A 16789-nucleotide genomic window follows, 5' to 3' on the forward strand; every position below is an offset into this window, starting at 1 on the left:
TTCAAAAATGGTGGCAGCAGTATATTGACAGAGAACTTCCAGAAATGCAAGCTGGATTCAGAATATGTGGAATGAGGGATATCATTGGTGATGTCAAATGGATCTTGGCTGAAAGCAAAGAATACCACAAAGATGTTTACTTGTGTTTCATTGACTATGCAAAAGCATTCATTATGTGGATCATAACAAATTATGGATAAAATTGAGAAGAATGGGAATTCTAGAACACTTGACTGTGCTCATCAGGAACTTATACATAGACCAGGAGGCTGTCATTCAAACAGAATAAGGGGATACTGCATGGTTTAAAATCAAGAAGGGAGTACATCAGGGTTGTATCATTTCACCTTACTTATTCAGTCTGTATGCTGACCAAATAATCCAAGAAACTGGACTATATGAGGAAGAACATGGCATCAGGATTGGAAGAAGACTCATTAACAACCTGCAATACACAGACGACACAACTTTGCTTGCTGAAAGTGAGGATGACTTGAAGCACTTACTGATGAAGATTAAAGGCTACAGTCTGCAGATTACATCTCAGCATAAAGAATATCAAAATCCTCACAACTGGACAAACAAGCAGCATCATAATAAATGGAGAAAACATTGAAGTTGTTAAAGATTTCATATTACTTGGCTCCATAATCAACACCAATGGAAGAAGCAATCAAGACATCAGACGACATTGCACTGTGCCAATCTGCTGCAAAAAACCTCTTTAAAGTGCTGAAGAACAAAAATGTCTCCTTGAAGAGTAAATTGCACCTAACCCTAGAGAACCCAGTCTAACACACTGAGCCATGATATTTTCAATTGCTTCAAATGCACGTGAGAGCTGCTCATTTTTCTACCATGGAGCAGCTGGTGGGTTTGAACCACCAATCTTTTGGTTAGTAGCCCAATGCTCTAACCGCAGAACCACCAGAGCTCCTTAATTGACCATAAGTGTAAGGATTTCCTTCTGGACTCTTAATTCTATTTTATTCATCTATATGTCTAAATTATTGCCAGCAGCATACTGCCTTAATTACTGTCGCTTTATAATATGCTTTAAAATCAGAAAATGTAAACCTTCCAACTTTGTAGTTTTTCAAGTTTGTTTTGCCTTCCTTTGATTGGAGCTCTGGTAGCATAGTGCCTAAGGCACTTGACTGCTAACCAGAAGGCTGGCGGTTCAAACCCACCTGCCACTCCTTGGAAGGAAGGTTGGGCAATCTACTTCCATACTGCCTCGGAAACCCAGGGAGGGGTCGCTATGAGTCGGGTCTGACTCGACGGCACATAACAACAACAAACAGTCTGGGTCCCTTGTATGTATGTATGTATGTATGTATGTGTGTATATATATATGAATTTAGGATAAACTTGTCAACACTGGCAAAAATTTAAAAAAAAAAGTCAATTGGGATTTTGACAGAGACTATTTTTAATCTATATTCACACAAATTTTTAAAGAATATTTTCTTTTGTTATAGAATTCTAGGTGGTAGCTTTTTATTGTGTTTTTCCCTAGCACTTCAAGGATATTATTCTCCTATTTTCTGGCTTTCACTATTTCTGTTGAAAAGGTAGGGTTATCGATCATATTGTTACTAATTTCAAAATAATTTTTCTTTTCATTCTATCCACTTCTAACATTGTACTTTTGCTTTAGTTTTTGGCAGTTTTACTACGATGCACCTAGATGTAGTGTTCTTTGCAATGATCTTGTTTGTGGTTTTCTGGATTTAGAAGACATTCCTAGAGTAAAAACAGTCCCCATGTGATGCTCACTTTTCTAAATTTCTGTCTGCCAGATCTTGACCTTTTTTTTTTTTTTATCCTTTTATGCTACTTCTCCAACACCTTCTGATAGATTATATATGGTGCCTAAGGCATTTGACTGCTAACCAGAAGGCTGGCAGTTCACTTACCAGCCACTCCTCAGAAGGAAGGTTGGGCAATCTACTTCCATAGTGATACCGCCTTGGAAACCCAAGGAGGGGTCGCTATGAGTCGGGTCCTACTCAACGGCACATAACAACAACAACATGTATGTATGTGTGTGTGTATATATATATATAATGTATATATATATATATCGATTCTTTCTGATTCTTCCTGAATTCTTCTCAATTAGAAGATTCTTTTAAAAGGCAGCCGCTGTTCCCTCCTTTATGCAGGACAGACCAGCATATTTGCACCTCAAAAGCCCCAGAAAATCACTGAACTCTGCCATAGGAAGAAGAAACATATCTACCACAAGAGTCTGCAAGGACTGAATGAGATGACTTAGATAAAGTACTTATAGTGAGTTATGTGATGATCGTATTTCCCTATTTGTTCCAGTCTCTAAATGCCCAGGACCAAATTTTGATCCTTCTAGCAACTTATTAAAGAGCTCTGGTATTGTAGTGGTTAAGGCATTTAGCTGCTAACCAAAAAGTTGGTGGTTCGAACTTATCAGCTGCTCCACAGAAGAAAGATGGGGCAATCTGCTTCCATGAAAATTTACAGCCTTGGAAACCCAATGGGGCTCACTATGAGTTGAAATTGATGGTTTAGCAGCTTATGATGCAGACCCTTATGATATATCCTTTGTGGAACAATCTTAATGCAATATTAATGTATTGCCTGCATTCCCAGTGTTTCATCTATTTTCCTTAGATCTTGTTGTAGTGCATGTATCCTTGTAAGCTATTTTAATCGGAGATGGGACATAAATAAGTACATAAGATAATTTAAACAGAAACATTTGGACTGCTGTCTGCTATACATGGGATAGAAATACTGAGATTAACACACAATTGAGCCACTTGCCTTGGTAGCAGCTATACAATCAAGGACTTGAGGGTCCCTTGCCCCCTGCTACCACTTGCTGGCATTTTTGCTCATCCTTCAAAGTCCAGTCCAAGGATTCCCTCCATTGGAAAGCTTTCCCTGATCTCCCCACATGGATATCTTGCCATCCTATGATTTCTCCCACACCTTCTCATCCTGACTGGTGCTAATCACATTGGGCCTATATTGCTAGATAATGACTTGCCCTTCCTCACTCCCTCTCTTTATATGCCTGTAACCTCCCCACTGACTAGAATGAAAAATTTCCTTGAATTGAGTCAATGTGGGAGCTCTGGTGGCATAATGCCTAAAGCATTTGACTGCTAACCAGGGGGCTGGAGGTTCAAACCCATTAGCCACTCCTCAGAAGGAAGATTGGGCAACCTACTTCCATAGAAATACCGCCTCGGAAACCCAAGAAGGGGTCACTATGAGTCAGAATCCATTTGACGGTGGTGGGTTTTTTTTGGTATTGAGTTAATGTTAACTTTTTTTTTTAATCATTATTTGAGTGAAAGTTTACAGAGTAAATTGGTTTTCCATTTAACAGTTCATACACATTTTGTTTCATGACGTTGATTGCAATCTCCACAATGTAACAGCTCTCTTCCCATTCCCCTGTGGTTACCGTTTCCCTTTGTCCTTCTTTTCTATCCATTCCTGTACTGAAATATAATTGACATACAATAAGTGCACATATTTAAAATGAGTAATTTTATTAGTTTTGGCACTTCTATGCACCTGTAATACCATCATCACAATCAAGATAATGAATATATACAACACAGTTTGTTTATTCACCTATTGATGTCATTTAGGTTGCTTCAAATTTTTCAAGTATTACTTACAAAGCTGCTATGAACATTCATGTGCAAGTCTTTATATAGACATACGCTTTCTTTTCTCTTGTGTAACTACTTAGGAGTCAAATGGCTGAATCATATTATAGATGTTTAACTTTTAAAGAAACTGCTAAACTTTTTTCTAGTGTTGTTGTTGTTATTTGCCATGGTGTCAGACCCGACTCATAGTGACCGCTCCTAGGGTTTCTGATGCAGTATCACTACAGAAGTAGATTGCCCAACCTTCCTTTCAAGGAGTGGCTGGTGGGTTTGAACCACCAGCCTTCTGGTTAGCAGTCAAGTGCCTTAGGCACTAGGCTACCAGAGCTCCTTTTTCTAAAGTAGTTTACCGTTTTTCTATTTCCAACAGTATATGACAATTACAGTTCCTCCATACCTTCCCAACACTTGTTGTGGTCAATCTTTTTAATTTTAGCCATTCTAATAGGTACGAGAAGTCCCTGGCTGGTGCAAAGGGTTAACATAATTGACTGCTACCCAAAAGTTTGAGTCCACTCAGAGGCACCCAGAAGAAAGGCCTGGCAATCTACTTCCAAAAAATCAGCATTGGAAATTGTATGAAGCAATTCTACTCTGACACACATGGGGTTGCCATGAGTCAGAATCAACTCTTCAGCAAAGGATTTTCTTAATAGGTATGAAGTAGTAGCTCATTGTGATTTTAATTTGCATTTCTCTAATGACTCATGATGTAAAGCATTTTCTTTTAAACTTTTTATTGTTATTTGGATGAAACTTTACAAAGCAAATTCATTTTCCACACAATAGTTCATATACATTTTGTTTCATGACATTGATTGATTGCAAGCCCCACAATGTAACAGCTCCCTTCCCACTTACTGCCAAGCACTTTTTTTCATGTGCTTTTTTACCATCTGCATGCCTTCTTTGGTGAAGTATCTGTTCAAAGCTTTGGGCCATTTTTTTTTTTTTTTGGGGGGGGGTGCTTGTTTTCTTGTTGAGTTCTGAGTATTCTTTATATTTTATGCATTCAAGTCCTTTATTATATACATAGTTGTAAATATTTTTTCCAGACTATGACTTGTCTTTCATTCTCTTAACAGTGTCTTCTGAAGAACAGAGGTTTTCATTTTTAATGAAATTCAACTTATCAATATTTTTTCTTTTATGGATCATCCTTTTGGTGTGCTATCTAAGAAATTTTTGACTAACCCAAAGTCAAAGATTTTCTCTCCAGTTTTCTTCAAGAAGTTTTATTTTGTACATTTAATCTATGGTCCATTTGAGTCAATTTTTATGTATGGAGTGAGGTATGACTCTGGCTGAACTTTTTTTCCTATAGATATCCAATTATTGTAGCATCATTTCTTGAAAAGATTACGTACGCTATTTACTGAATTGCTTTTCCACCTTTTTTGAAAATCACTTGTCCGTGTATGTGTGGGTCTTCTAGACTTTGTACTCTATTCATTTTCTCTATTAGTCTATCTTGATACCAGTACCACACAGTCTTGATTGCCATATATATAAATCTTAAATTCAGATAGTCTTAACCATCCTTTTTTTTTTTCTTTTTTTCAAAATCGTTTTGGCTATTCTTTGCTTTTACATTTCCATATGCATTTTAAAATTAATTCTTCAATTTCTACTCCCCCCCAAAAAAAAAAAAACCCAGCCTTCTAGCATTTTGATTGTGATTGCATTTAATTTATAAATCAATTTGGGGAGAATTGATATCTTAATAATATTGAATCTTCCAACCTGTGGAAATGTTATATATCTCCATTTATTTAGATCAAATTTTAATGTCTCCAGCAATAGTTTTCAGCTTTTAGTGTAGAGATCTTTTGTATCTTCTGACAGATTTAACCCTAGGTATTTTGGAAACCCACCAGCCACTCCTCAGAAGGAAGATGGGGCGATCTACTTCTGTAGTGATACTACCTCGGAAACCTAAGGAGGGGTCACTATGAGTCGGACTCGACTCAACGGCAGTGCTTGCTTGGTTGGTATTGTAAATAGTTGCTCAAATAATTTCTTTTAGAAGGATCAGTACAAGGCTGGCCCCTGTGAGGCAGAGATTAAAGATGTCCCAAATGTCCAACTTTTCCAAACTGCTGTACCACTCCGTCATCTCTGGCATCAACTCTTCCTCCTCCCCTCAGTACTGTCCTTACTGTTTTAGAGTTCTGTGTTTTGCTGTAATGTCTCACAGAACTCACAAACTGCTAAGGAAACAGCTCACGTGATGGTGGAAGCTGGGAGGCTGGCAAGTCCCAAATCCATGGGTCTGGCATGGGTCTGGAGGATTCTTATCACTCACATGGTTGCAGGACTGGCATACTGAAATCGGCTGGTCAGATTGACTGGCTGCTGTCTCAGGTCCAGGGGTAAGAATGGTGATGAACCAAATGCAGGATCCAGAGCAAGAGAAAGTGAACTTTCCCAGAACGGTCAAATACATACCCTCAAGGAAACTAAGGGTGGTGCCTTGAGTCACACCATCCAGCAAGGCAGGACTCAAGACACATCCCACCCTCAACAGGCATAAAAACCAAACCAACACGCTACCACTAAGTAGATTCCAACTCATAGCATCCCCCATTGGGTTTCTGAAGTGGTAAATCTTTACAAAAGTAGATTGCTCCATCTTTCTTCCACAGATCAGTTGGTGGGTTTAAACTGCCAACCTTCTGGTTAGCAGTCAAATGCATAGATATTAGGATTTATAATACATCAAAAAATGGAGGATTATGGCTAGAAGGGTCATATTAAGCAATTCACTATACTGCAATAGTATTCTTTTTTTTTAACTTTAAATTCCATTGTTGCTTGCTAGTATGCAAAAATAGTTGATCTTTTATATTTTGATTTTGTATAGACAAATTTGCTAAACCTTCTCATTAAGTTATGGTAGCATTTTATATATTCCATCAGATATCTATCATAGACAAGTTTACAACTACAAATAAAGACATTTTTATTTCTTCCTTTCTAATTTTGATGTCTTTTCTTTCTTTTTTCTTTTTTAAAATTTATTTTATTGCCTTCCCCTTCATCCAAGTTAATATGTGGAGCTCTGGTGGCATAATGCCTAAGGCACTTGACTGCTAACCAGAAGACTGGCAGTTCAAACCCTTGGAAGAAAGATTGGGCAATTTACTTCTGTAGAGTTACTGCCTTGGACTTGATGGCAGTGAGTTTGGTTTGGGTTTTTGGTGGTTAAAGCATTTGGCTGCTGCTAACCAGAAGGTCAGTGGTTCAAACCCACCAGCTTCTCCATGGAATAAATATTAGACAGTCTGCTTCTGTAAAGATTTACAGCCTTGGAAACCCAGTAGGAGTTGCTATGAGTCAGACCTGACTCAATGGCAGTGGCTTTGGATGAGTTTACCCTCTAGGTAATGATATACTCTCCTTTCCCCTGCCATGGTGGTAACCATCAAAGAATATTTCTTCTTGTGTGAAACACTTTTCTTGACTTCTTGCAATAGAGTGGTCTCATACAGTATTTGTCCTTTTGTAATTGCCTAATTTCACTCAGCATAATGTCCCCTAGGTTCATCCATGTTATGAGATGTTTCGTAGATTCATTTTTTACTTCTTATTGAATTGAATTGAAATTTAGTGATCCTGGAAAGTACAGAGACCTAAGTTTTTAGGTCAAGCCACTGTGTTACCTTTAGGAAGTCAATTTCCCTCTCTGAAACTCTTTTTTCTGTAAACTAATCTGTTCTTTAAGATGATCATACGTTCCCTCCTGTTCTAACACCCGTGAGACTAAGAAAGAATGTACTCTGAAAAATGTTAATGCTCTTGCTGTAATCCACAGCTTCTTGCCTCCAGGCCTCTGAGTCTCACTGTCTTTCCCTTAAGTGATTGACTCATTGTGCTCTTCACAGCTTGGTTGAGCTGGGGAGTGTCACCTTTTCTCCTCCTAGCCTTCCAGTGAAAGAAGGGAGTGGCTGTAGCCATCATTCTTTCACCTTTCGTGGAGCTTTCGTGGAACTGCCTCGAGTGGACAGAGCCTTGTCTGCACAGCAAGGGGGATCTAAAATGCATTGCCATTGAGTAGATTCCAACTCATAGTGACCCTAAAGGACGGAATAGAACTGCCTCATAGGTTTTTCGAGGCAGCACATTTGTACGGAAGCAGACTGCCACATCTTTCTCCCATAGAGCTTCTGGGATGTTCAAACTGCCAACCTTTTCAATTAGCAGCCAACCACTTAACCACTGTGCCACCAGGGCTCCTCATCCATTATCTAGCAAAAGTCAAAAGACTTTGATTCATAGTAAGAATTAGCTGAGGGCCACATACAAATCAAAAGCAATTTCATTTAGCTTATTTTTTCTTTATCTTCATTGTAAGCACAGTCCATTCTCTTGCTTTTGAAGTCAATTCTTACTGGTAAAGCAATGTTACAATGTTACATATTGTGCTAAGAGGGGTGGGGAGTTCTCTGGTGGCATAGTCCCTAAGGCATTTGACTGCTAACCAGAAGGCTGACAGTTCAAACCCACCAGCCACTCCTCGGAAGGAAGGTTGAGCAATCTACTTCCGTAGTGATACTACCTTGGAGACCCAAGGAGGAGTCAACAGCATTGAATTTGATTTTTTGGAACAACAACAAGTGTTTGTATGCACACATATTACAATCTCATTTAGTTCTCACATCAACCCAGAGTGGTAAGTAGTATAAGCCCTAATTTACAGATGAAGAAATTCAGAAGTATGTCACTTATCTAAGGTAACAAGTGCTAGAATCAGGGTTTTCCCTCAGGTCTCTATGAAGCCAAAGCTCATCATTCTTCCCTGTCTTAGCCATCTGGTACTGCTATAACAGAAATGCCACAGGTCAGTGGCTTTAGCAAACAGAAATTTATTCTTTCACAGTTAGGAGGCTAGAAGTCCAAATTCAGGACACTGGTTCTAGGAGGCTTTCTCTCTCTGAATTGGGGGACACAATTCAATCTATAGCATTCACTACTGTGCTTCTGAACATGAGGTGCCATTCGTCCATAAAGTGGGAAATATATAGGGTTGTGATATCAGGCTGTCCACATTAAAATTTTGGTTCTATTAGCTGGAAAATCTTGGACAATACTTACCATCTCTGAGCACATTATCATTTGTGAACTGCTAACAGTACCACCAAGAGCTCTGGTGGCTTAGTGCCTAAGGCACTTGACTGCTAACCAGAAGGCTGGCAGTTCAAAATCACCAGGCACTCCTCAGAAGGAAGATGGGGCAATCTATCTCCATAGTGATACTGCCTTGGAAACCCAAGGAGGGGCTGCTATGAGTCATGTCCAACTCCATGGTACATAACAACAACAACAGCAACAACACTTCCCTCACAAGATTGTTTTGAGGATTAAACAGCATAATGTATGCCAAGTGCAGTGTCTGGCATATGATAAGTACTTAATAAATGACTTAATTAAATCTTTAACTATAGTAATTAGAAGTGACAATTATAAACTATTCTTTAGAGTTTGTCCCTCAATGGTTCCCACCTTCATGAAGATTTCCCTGAACCCCCAACCTGGTTTGACTTCTCTCTCCATTATCTCCACTTCTGAATTCTCCAGTGTTAGTACTCCCACCCCACTGCTGTTGAGTCAGATCCGACTCATAGGGACCCCTTCTTGGGTTTCTGAGGCAGTATCACTATGGAAGCAGATTGCCCAACCTTCCTTCTGAGGAGTGGCTGGTGGGTTGAACCACCAGTCTTCTGGTTAGCAGTCAGATGCCTTATGCATTAAGCCAGCCACCAGACCTCCAATAATAGATAAAATAGAGAAAAGACACATGACTTGGAGAAAGAGATGAGTCCTGCAGGGGAGTAGAACTGATCGGCAAAGTGGTAACAAGTCAATGAAAACGTGGGGACATGGATGCCCCAAAAGATCAAGGTTTCCCATGGTCTAGATGTTCATCCTCAGTTGTGTGGTTGGCCTCAGACATGCTCATCTGGAAGGCTCACATCCTTGGTCAGTAAACCAACCTCCTCCCTGCCTTCAAATTGCTCATTGAGTTGAGGTTCTAGTTTTAGCACCAAGTTCAGTGATGTTGGCTTCTCAACTCCAGTCCATTAAAGTTGGAGCCAAGTTTTTGTCATACCTGGTCAGAGAATACCAGTAAACACCTATCTGAAAAATCTGATAGGAGATGGGTGATATGGGGTGAAAATCTGATAGAAAATGTGTGGTGATGGAAGTATAAAAGCAAAAAATACTGTGTTTTCTGTAGGAGATCCTGGGCAGAATGGGAGAACAATATAGGACAAAAGACAGGCATATGAGCTGAACATTTACATCAGGTAGATACACTCTTTGGAGAGATCAATCATGGGAGAATAGAAGAGCTGTGTATGCACAGGGAGGCAGCTCGGGGATCGGGAATGCAAGGGATGGAAGGACACAGGGAAGAGGTAACTATGGGGAAGAAGTGGGAAGAGAGATATTGCATTGTGGGAAATTACAGTCAATGTCATGAGACAAAGTGTATGTGAGCTGCTGTATGGAAAGTGAATTTGCTCTGTAAACTTTCACCTAAATCACAATAAAAACTTAAAAGAAAAAGAAAATGCCTTGTTTTCAAAGTAACATAGAAAGCCAACTCTTCCATCTCTCTGAAAAGCAGATATTATCATTCTGTAGAGAAGAAATTGAATCCCAAAAAGGCTGTTTCTGCTCCAAATCACTCAGGTGATAGGAATCGAGTCATGATTTAAACCAAAGACAAAAGATCTCTTAAAAATATACCTCAAGGGTGACTAAAGACCATAGTCTCAGGTGTTCCACAAGTCTGTATCAGACCAGTAAGCCTTGTCTTTTTTGTGATTTTGAGTTCTGTTCCACATTTTTCTCCCACTCTATCCAGGGAAAGATCCCTTTCAGAGGTGTCAGCAGTGGTAGCCAGGCACCATCTAGGTCTTCTGACCTCAGGCTGTGATTCAGTTCATGTGGTTCTTTAGTCCTTTGGACTAACCTTTCCATACTTCTTTGATTTTCTTCACTCTGCTTTGCTTCAGGCCTGGAACTGAACTCATCTTTATGGCTCAACTTTCAGCCAAATAACAGAAAGGTTTATAATGTGAACAATAACATCAAGGAGGTACGTTGGTACTCCTTAGAACAATCAACCGTTTGAGATAAAAAGGGAAGCATTTGCCCAGGGATAAAGTTCAGAAGGTAGGAAGGGGTAGGAAAAAAGGAGTGAAAACAGGAAATACAGGGAGGAAGTGGGATGAGTGATGTTACATTGTGGAGATTTCAATCAATGGCATGAAACAAAATGTGTATGGATTGTTGAATGAGAAACTGATGTGCTCTGTAAACCTTCACCCAAATCACAATAAAAAGTTGAAAAATACATAGATGAACTTGGAGGACATTATGCTGAGTTAAATAAGTCAATCACAGAAAGACAAATGTAGTATTAGTTCATTATTGTAAAAAGTCAGGGAAAGGTTTATATATGGAAGGAAATTTTCTTTGTTGGTTACCAGAGGTGGGAGGGAAGAGGAGGGAACACTGCAAAAAAAAAAAGCACTGGCCCATGTTACTTTAGTTTTGTGTATTTTACTGTACATAAATTATATTTCAATAAAATGTATTTTTTTAAGAAAAAGTTGAAAAATAATTACATCTCAATGTTTTAGAGTAGTATCTCTAGGTAGTGGGATTATGGATGATTTTAACTTTCTTATTTTCCAAATTTTTTCTTTTTGAAAAAATTCTCTAGTTTTCTTTTGTATAGTCCAGGCAGGTGGGGACATAAATAATGTTATTTAAACTATATCAGGGTCCAGGCTGAGGAACGGGAACAAAATCTAGAAGCAGTAAGGAGAGTTGTCTACAGAAACCAGGAAATCAGCATCTCTCTGTTATCCCCAAAACTGGAGAAACTGGAAGTACAGTTCAGTCTGAGGTGGGGGAGGAAGGAGTGAACCAGCCCAGGCACAGGGGAGCCCAACCCAACAGCAGCCTGGAAAGAAAACACCTACTTATGGTTGGTCAGAAAAATAGAGACTTGATCCAGTAACAACTCAAACTCTGGGACTTGAAAAAATGCAAAATGGGAAGGTCCCCAAAGAAGGTTTATACTCTCTCTGGGCCAGGCTTTGTAACTACACTTTTCACCTGTGTATTCTTAACCCTTATAATAGAGCCTCCTACGCTTCGGAAACCCAAGGAGGGGTTGCTATGAGTCAGGTCTGAATCCAAGGCACATAACAACAACAACAACCCACTGAAATTTGTGCTGCAGTCAAGACCCTTGATGCAAGATTATGGGAACCAGGTATGGGAAAGAAAAGAAAGGCACTGGTAGCATAGTGCCTAAGGCACTTGACTGCTAACCAGAAGGCTGGCGGTTCAAACCCACCAGCCACTCCTCGGAAGGAAGATGGGGCAATCTACTTCCGTAGTGATACTGCCTCGGAAACCCAAGGAGGGGTCGCTATGAGTCAGGTCCGACTCGATGGCACATAACAACAACAAGAGAACAATGACCTAAATCCATGTGGTAAAGGCTGGGATGGCTGAAGCCCCTCACTCTGTCACCAGTACCTTTATGTGAGAGGGCAGTCATGGTATCAGAGATGTAAGTTAAGAGAGAGTCCTGGGAAATTCAGCAGGATAGAGAGGGTGATGTGAGATTCAAACTCATACCCATAATGACTTCTGCTCCTGAAGCACTTTCAAACTTCAAGCAGATAGTATTCAAAGAAAACTTTATTTGTCTAAATACATTTTGGCTATGTAGGATTCCATAGCTGGAAGACACGCAAGTACGCACTTAAGGAGCTGGGTGGGAGGGGTCTGTAGATTCACACCAGAGCTTCTTCTTCCAGGGCCCATACTAAGTAACCATTGCTTCAATTTTAAAAATCTCACAGAGCATTGACATTCAATAAACATGTGCTTATTTAATAAAAATGAACAAATAAATCCCCTAGCCACTCTTCTAGAATTTAGAGGATCTGTTTACTCTAGTCAGGTTATAAATACAATCTTGTGAATTAAAAAAAAAAAAAAAAAAAAACTCATTCAAGTATAAAAATAAATAAGTTAAATAACAAAAAATAAATATAGCAAATTAATAAATATACTCAACAGTAGAAAAGATAGTATAAAAATATTGTAAAACCACTGTCTAAAGTAAGATTGGGAATGTATGAAGACAACCACAGTAAGGATCAAAATAATAAATAAATAATATGCATGATGACCAACACTAAATTGTATCGCAAAGAGATGAGGGTTCTTGGTCATGTCTCAGTGAGTACTAAAGACTGGGACTCTCGCCAAGAGGACTCTCAGCAGGAGTGTCCATTTCCTTCTATTTTGTCTCCTCCAACCATTGTAGAAGAATTTCGAGCTCCCCCAAGGCCTTCACCACTGCTGCCTGAGGTTCAAGCTGAAAGAGACACACATCCATGTGGTTAGTAACTCACATAGCGACATTTACTTTGAGATTAATTCTCTCCTCTGATTGGTAGGTTTGTGGGCCTTATAAACAGTGCATTTTGGGTCTTGACATGCTACAGAGCTTGAAAACGGTTATTGAACATTAAGATCTCACATGAAGAAGGAAGGTCAGTGAGTCAATCACCCTGGTCATACATAGGGAAATTGAGGCTCAAGGGGTAGCAGAATTGGGACTACAACCCCAGCCTCTTAACCCAAAAGGATCAAAATAATTAGGCTGTTTCTTTAGCAAAGATGTGTGTGTGTGTGTGTGTGTGTGTGTGTGTAAGAGGTACCTACTGTACATACTTCAATTGAACAAATATTTCTTGTCCCAAGCATTGAGATGGTGGTTGGGGACTCAGATATCTCAGATATCTTCTTACAAGGAACTCAGAGTCAATGAGGGAGACTGGCAAAAGCAGGCCGTTAGAATGAATAATGGAGTCCTTATGGGATATCATGGGAATGTGTCTAACTCTGAGGGAAGCAGCCAGCACCTTGCTGGAGGTGATTCCTAGGCTGAGTCTTTTAGGATGAGTAAGAGTTAGTCAGTGAGGGCTGAGCTCCAGATTTTCCTGGTAGATGTGCAAAAGCATAGGAGATGAGAAACAGCATAGCACAGGCATTTGTGATTTTGGAAGTGTTTTTGAGGGTGTGTGGTGATGTGTCAATGCTGGGAAACTGTTGTCTCTAGTTTGTGCTGCTGGAAGATCCAGAAGTCTCTGGAGTGACTTGATGGAACCATGGCCATTCCCTTTCACTTCCAAGAGCATCATCCATTGCAAGCACCCTCCTAGAGCCTGGGATAGTATCCTCTGAGTTAGAAGTAGGGGGATGATCTATATGACCCCAAAGAGCTATTAACCTGAGAGCTATAAAATTTCCACCAGTGTGAACATCCGTCCCTTCCATGAGTTCAGTTCTAAAAACACACCCATCCCAACCAATGCCAAAATTGCAGATACCTCTTCAAATTGACTCAGAATCTGGCTGTATTTCTCTGTTGCTTCTTCCCCACAATGGCATGTCCTGTGCTCATGCTGAAAAGGACCCAGAGAATGATAGATTTTATTAAACATCCTGATTTTCTGCCCTTGCCATTGACTTGAAGTAGGTGGGAAATCTACACTTTCATCCACATCCCATTTCTATAGAAAATCTTTTCAGATCTCATATATGGAATCATTAAGTTAATCACCAGCTTGAACAAGAAACTGTCCATTTGGCTCAAATATGGTGCTCATATTTCTTTCCTTATAGAAACAAGCGGCACTGGAGGAGTTTGAGATATTTTTTCTCTCACTGGACCACACCTGGTCTCTGCATCATTACCCCAGATCTAATCTGAGCTCCAATGGAAAGAGAGAATTAGATCCCTGGGTCCTACTAATATTCTATTCTAAGATTGAGTTGAATGGCCTGCTGATTGCCTACACTGGACATAAGATGCACTAGTGCACAGTGAAATATCTCACCTACAGAAAAAGTGTAACTTTTAGGATGATAGATAGTTATTGTGAATATCAAATAGCTAAAAATCATAAAGTTCTCTTTTGCATACAGCACATACCCAAAAGTCAATACAACTGAGTTCTTATTACACTGTTACATGGTTAGGCACAAATCATTGGGACTTTTGGATTTAGTTTTTCCATCCGTTAAATGCAGGTAGGAAAGGAAGCATGATTCTTAAACTATGGAGCTAAATGCTACAATGGATCTTTTATCCAAGACCCTTCCTTACACAGAGCCGGAGGTCCTTCTTGATGGTAAGAAAGGAGTTGGCGAGACTGCTGATCTTTCGGAGCATGTGATGGTCAGAAGTCTGGTAGTTTTTGAATACTCTGTCCAGATAGAGTCTCAGTAAATGGCGGAGGAGGCAGCACTGATCTGAAGGCTAAAAAGAAAACAAGTGTTAGAAGGGAGCAAGGACTAGACCCAGTGTGATAGAGATGCCCAGCTTCATACTCCCTCCCAGAGTTCAACTGGTCCAAGCACATACCTTTGTGTGTTGTAAAGACACAAATCTCCTGAGGATTCTGGTGTCAATGTTTCCATCTTCAGCTTGCTGAACAGAAGAAAGCAAGACAAGAAAAGACAGATTAGCAACTGCTGCCCGGATCTTAGACATCAAGTATTTGGTCCCCTTATTCTCTCCCTGCCTAGGCCCAGTGAGAGGCATCCCTTTCCAAAAACACTTTTAAATTGTAAACTACAGATATTTCTTGGGAACACATCCTTCTAATGAGGAATGTCTTGTCTTTTTGTGGTCACGCTATCAGGGCTGCCAAGAAAGCAAGACAGAGAAGTAGAGAAGAGGAGAGGCAGCTACAAGATGAAGTGGGTGCCTTTACATACCACACTGTCCCGTATCTCAGAAAACTCATTTCTTATTTCCTGAAGGTTTGTGGAGATCACACAGCTTCCCAAATGGAGTGTCTTCCGCCCAACAGAAGGTGTCCAGAAGAGACAAAACACAGCAAAGAGGAGGCAGAGGACAAGACCAGAGCTTTTCATCTTGTGCCTGGAATCTGGTGACCACAGGGGCTAGGAATTCAAAGGAAAAAAAGCATTACTTACTGATTTCTCCCTTTTGTACCCAAAGAAGCCATTGAGTCATAAGAGACATGTCTTTCCCAGGTGTCCGTTAACTGAAACTTAATAGTCTTATCTGCTTCCAAACAGTATGGCCCCAGTCATGCAACTTACTAAGAAAAACAGCTGAGCCTCCTGTGAGAAAAGCGTTCAGGTACTCGTTCAAGGTCTAAGTGTAAATCGGTGGCACAAGGTCCCAGCTCCTTTATGCTACTCGTCATTGCCCAGTAGGTAGGGCCTGGAGCAGCAGGCATTTGTAGTGAGTAAGTAGATAGAGGACGGCATTTCAGGGAAAATGTCAAAACTTGTTTTAGGGAATTGACGTATACATCTTTCCCTTCCAGAATGCCAATGTAGCTCACCTTTCTGGCCCCCTTAGTCCCGTGAGGCAACTGGAGAAAAACAGACTCTCACCAGAAGTTGTGTCTGCACCACCAAAAACACTTGGAAAGAATTGTCTGGGTTTATGACCACCCTCAGGGGCTGAGGAGCTTTAACTCTGTTGACAATTGTCTAAGATCAGATTGGTTATTTGGGGATAATGGGTTGATTTCAGCCCTGAAGGCAAACAGAAACTCAATGATTTCATAACCATCCTGCTGCCAGAGAAAGGCAAAGCCCAATGGGCATCCAGCCCAATTCCACCTAGCACTTCTCTCTCATGAGGCATCTTGGACTCCACAGCACTCTCTGTGGTGTAGTCAGGCACTCCAGGGCAAATCTAACAGTGTGCTCTTTCCTGGCCCTGCTCAGGCCAGAGACAAGTGAGTGATTCCCAAAGACAGAGAAGAAAAGCAATGAGAGAACTCATTTCTTCTTGGGGTGAGGCTGCTCAGGAAGAGGACAGTTATAGTGTCTGCTGAATTTTAAAATAAAAATAATAATAGACTAGGATTAGAAAACAAACATGGTCATCACATTGATTCCAACTCATAGCGGCCCTATAGGACAAGGTAGAACTGCTTCATAGAGTTCAAGGCCGTAAATCTTTATGGAAGCAGACCACCTCATCTTTCTCTTGCAGAGGTAGGTTCCAACTGCCAAGCTTTTGGTTAGCAGCC

General features: G+C 40.2%; 1 protein-coding gene across 1 annotated transcript; it reads right to left on the reverse strand.

Moving 5' to 3' along the window:
- Positions 1 to 13002: 13002 nt before the first annotated feature.
- On the reverse strand, positions 13003 to 15650 carry IL20 (interleukin 20). The gene is made up of 5 exons (XM_007953179.2): positions 15492 to 15650; positions 15136 to 15201; positions 14878 to 15030; positions 14099 to 14173; positions 13003 to 13080 (listed from the first exon to the last, which is right to left on the reverse strand). The coding sequence occupies exons 1-5, from the start codon at positions 15648 to 15650 to the stop codon at positions 13003 to 13005; spliced, it is 531 nt and encodes a 176-aa protein (XP_007951370.1).
- Between the last annotated feature and the right edge of the window lie 1139 nt (positions 15651 to 16789).

This window comes from Orycteropus afer, unplaced genomic scaffold (assembly GCF_000298275.1).
Source record: "Orycteropus afer afer isolate SDZICR_OR568_19922 unplaced genomic scaffold, OryAfe1.0 scaffold00013, whole genome shotgun sequence".
Taxonomy (NCBI): domain Eukaryota; kingdom Metazoa; phylum Chordata; class Mammalia; order Tubulidentata; family Orycteropodidae; genus Orycteropus; species Orycteropus afer.

What these genes read in the sequence shown, in the direction of transcription:
- IL20 (XM_007953179.2), bottom strand. Translation starts at nt 15,650, where the DNA reads ATGAAAAGCTCTGGTCTTGTCCTCTGCCTCCTCTTTGCTGTGTTTTGT. An exon ending in CTGAGATACGGGACAGTGTG is followed by an intron (nt 15,202 to 15,491) that starts GTATGTAAAGGC and finishes TCTTCTGTTCAG; the next exon opens with CAAGCTGAAGATGGAAACAT. An exon ending in TGTCTTTACAACACACAAAG is followed by an intron (nt 15,031 to 15,135) that starts GTATGTGCTTGG and finishes TTTTCTTTTTAG; the next exon opens with CCTTCAGATCAGTGCTGCCT.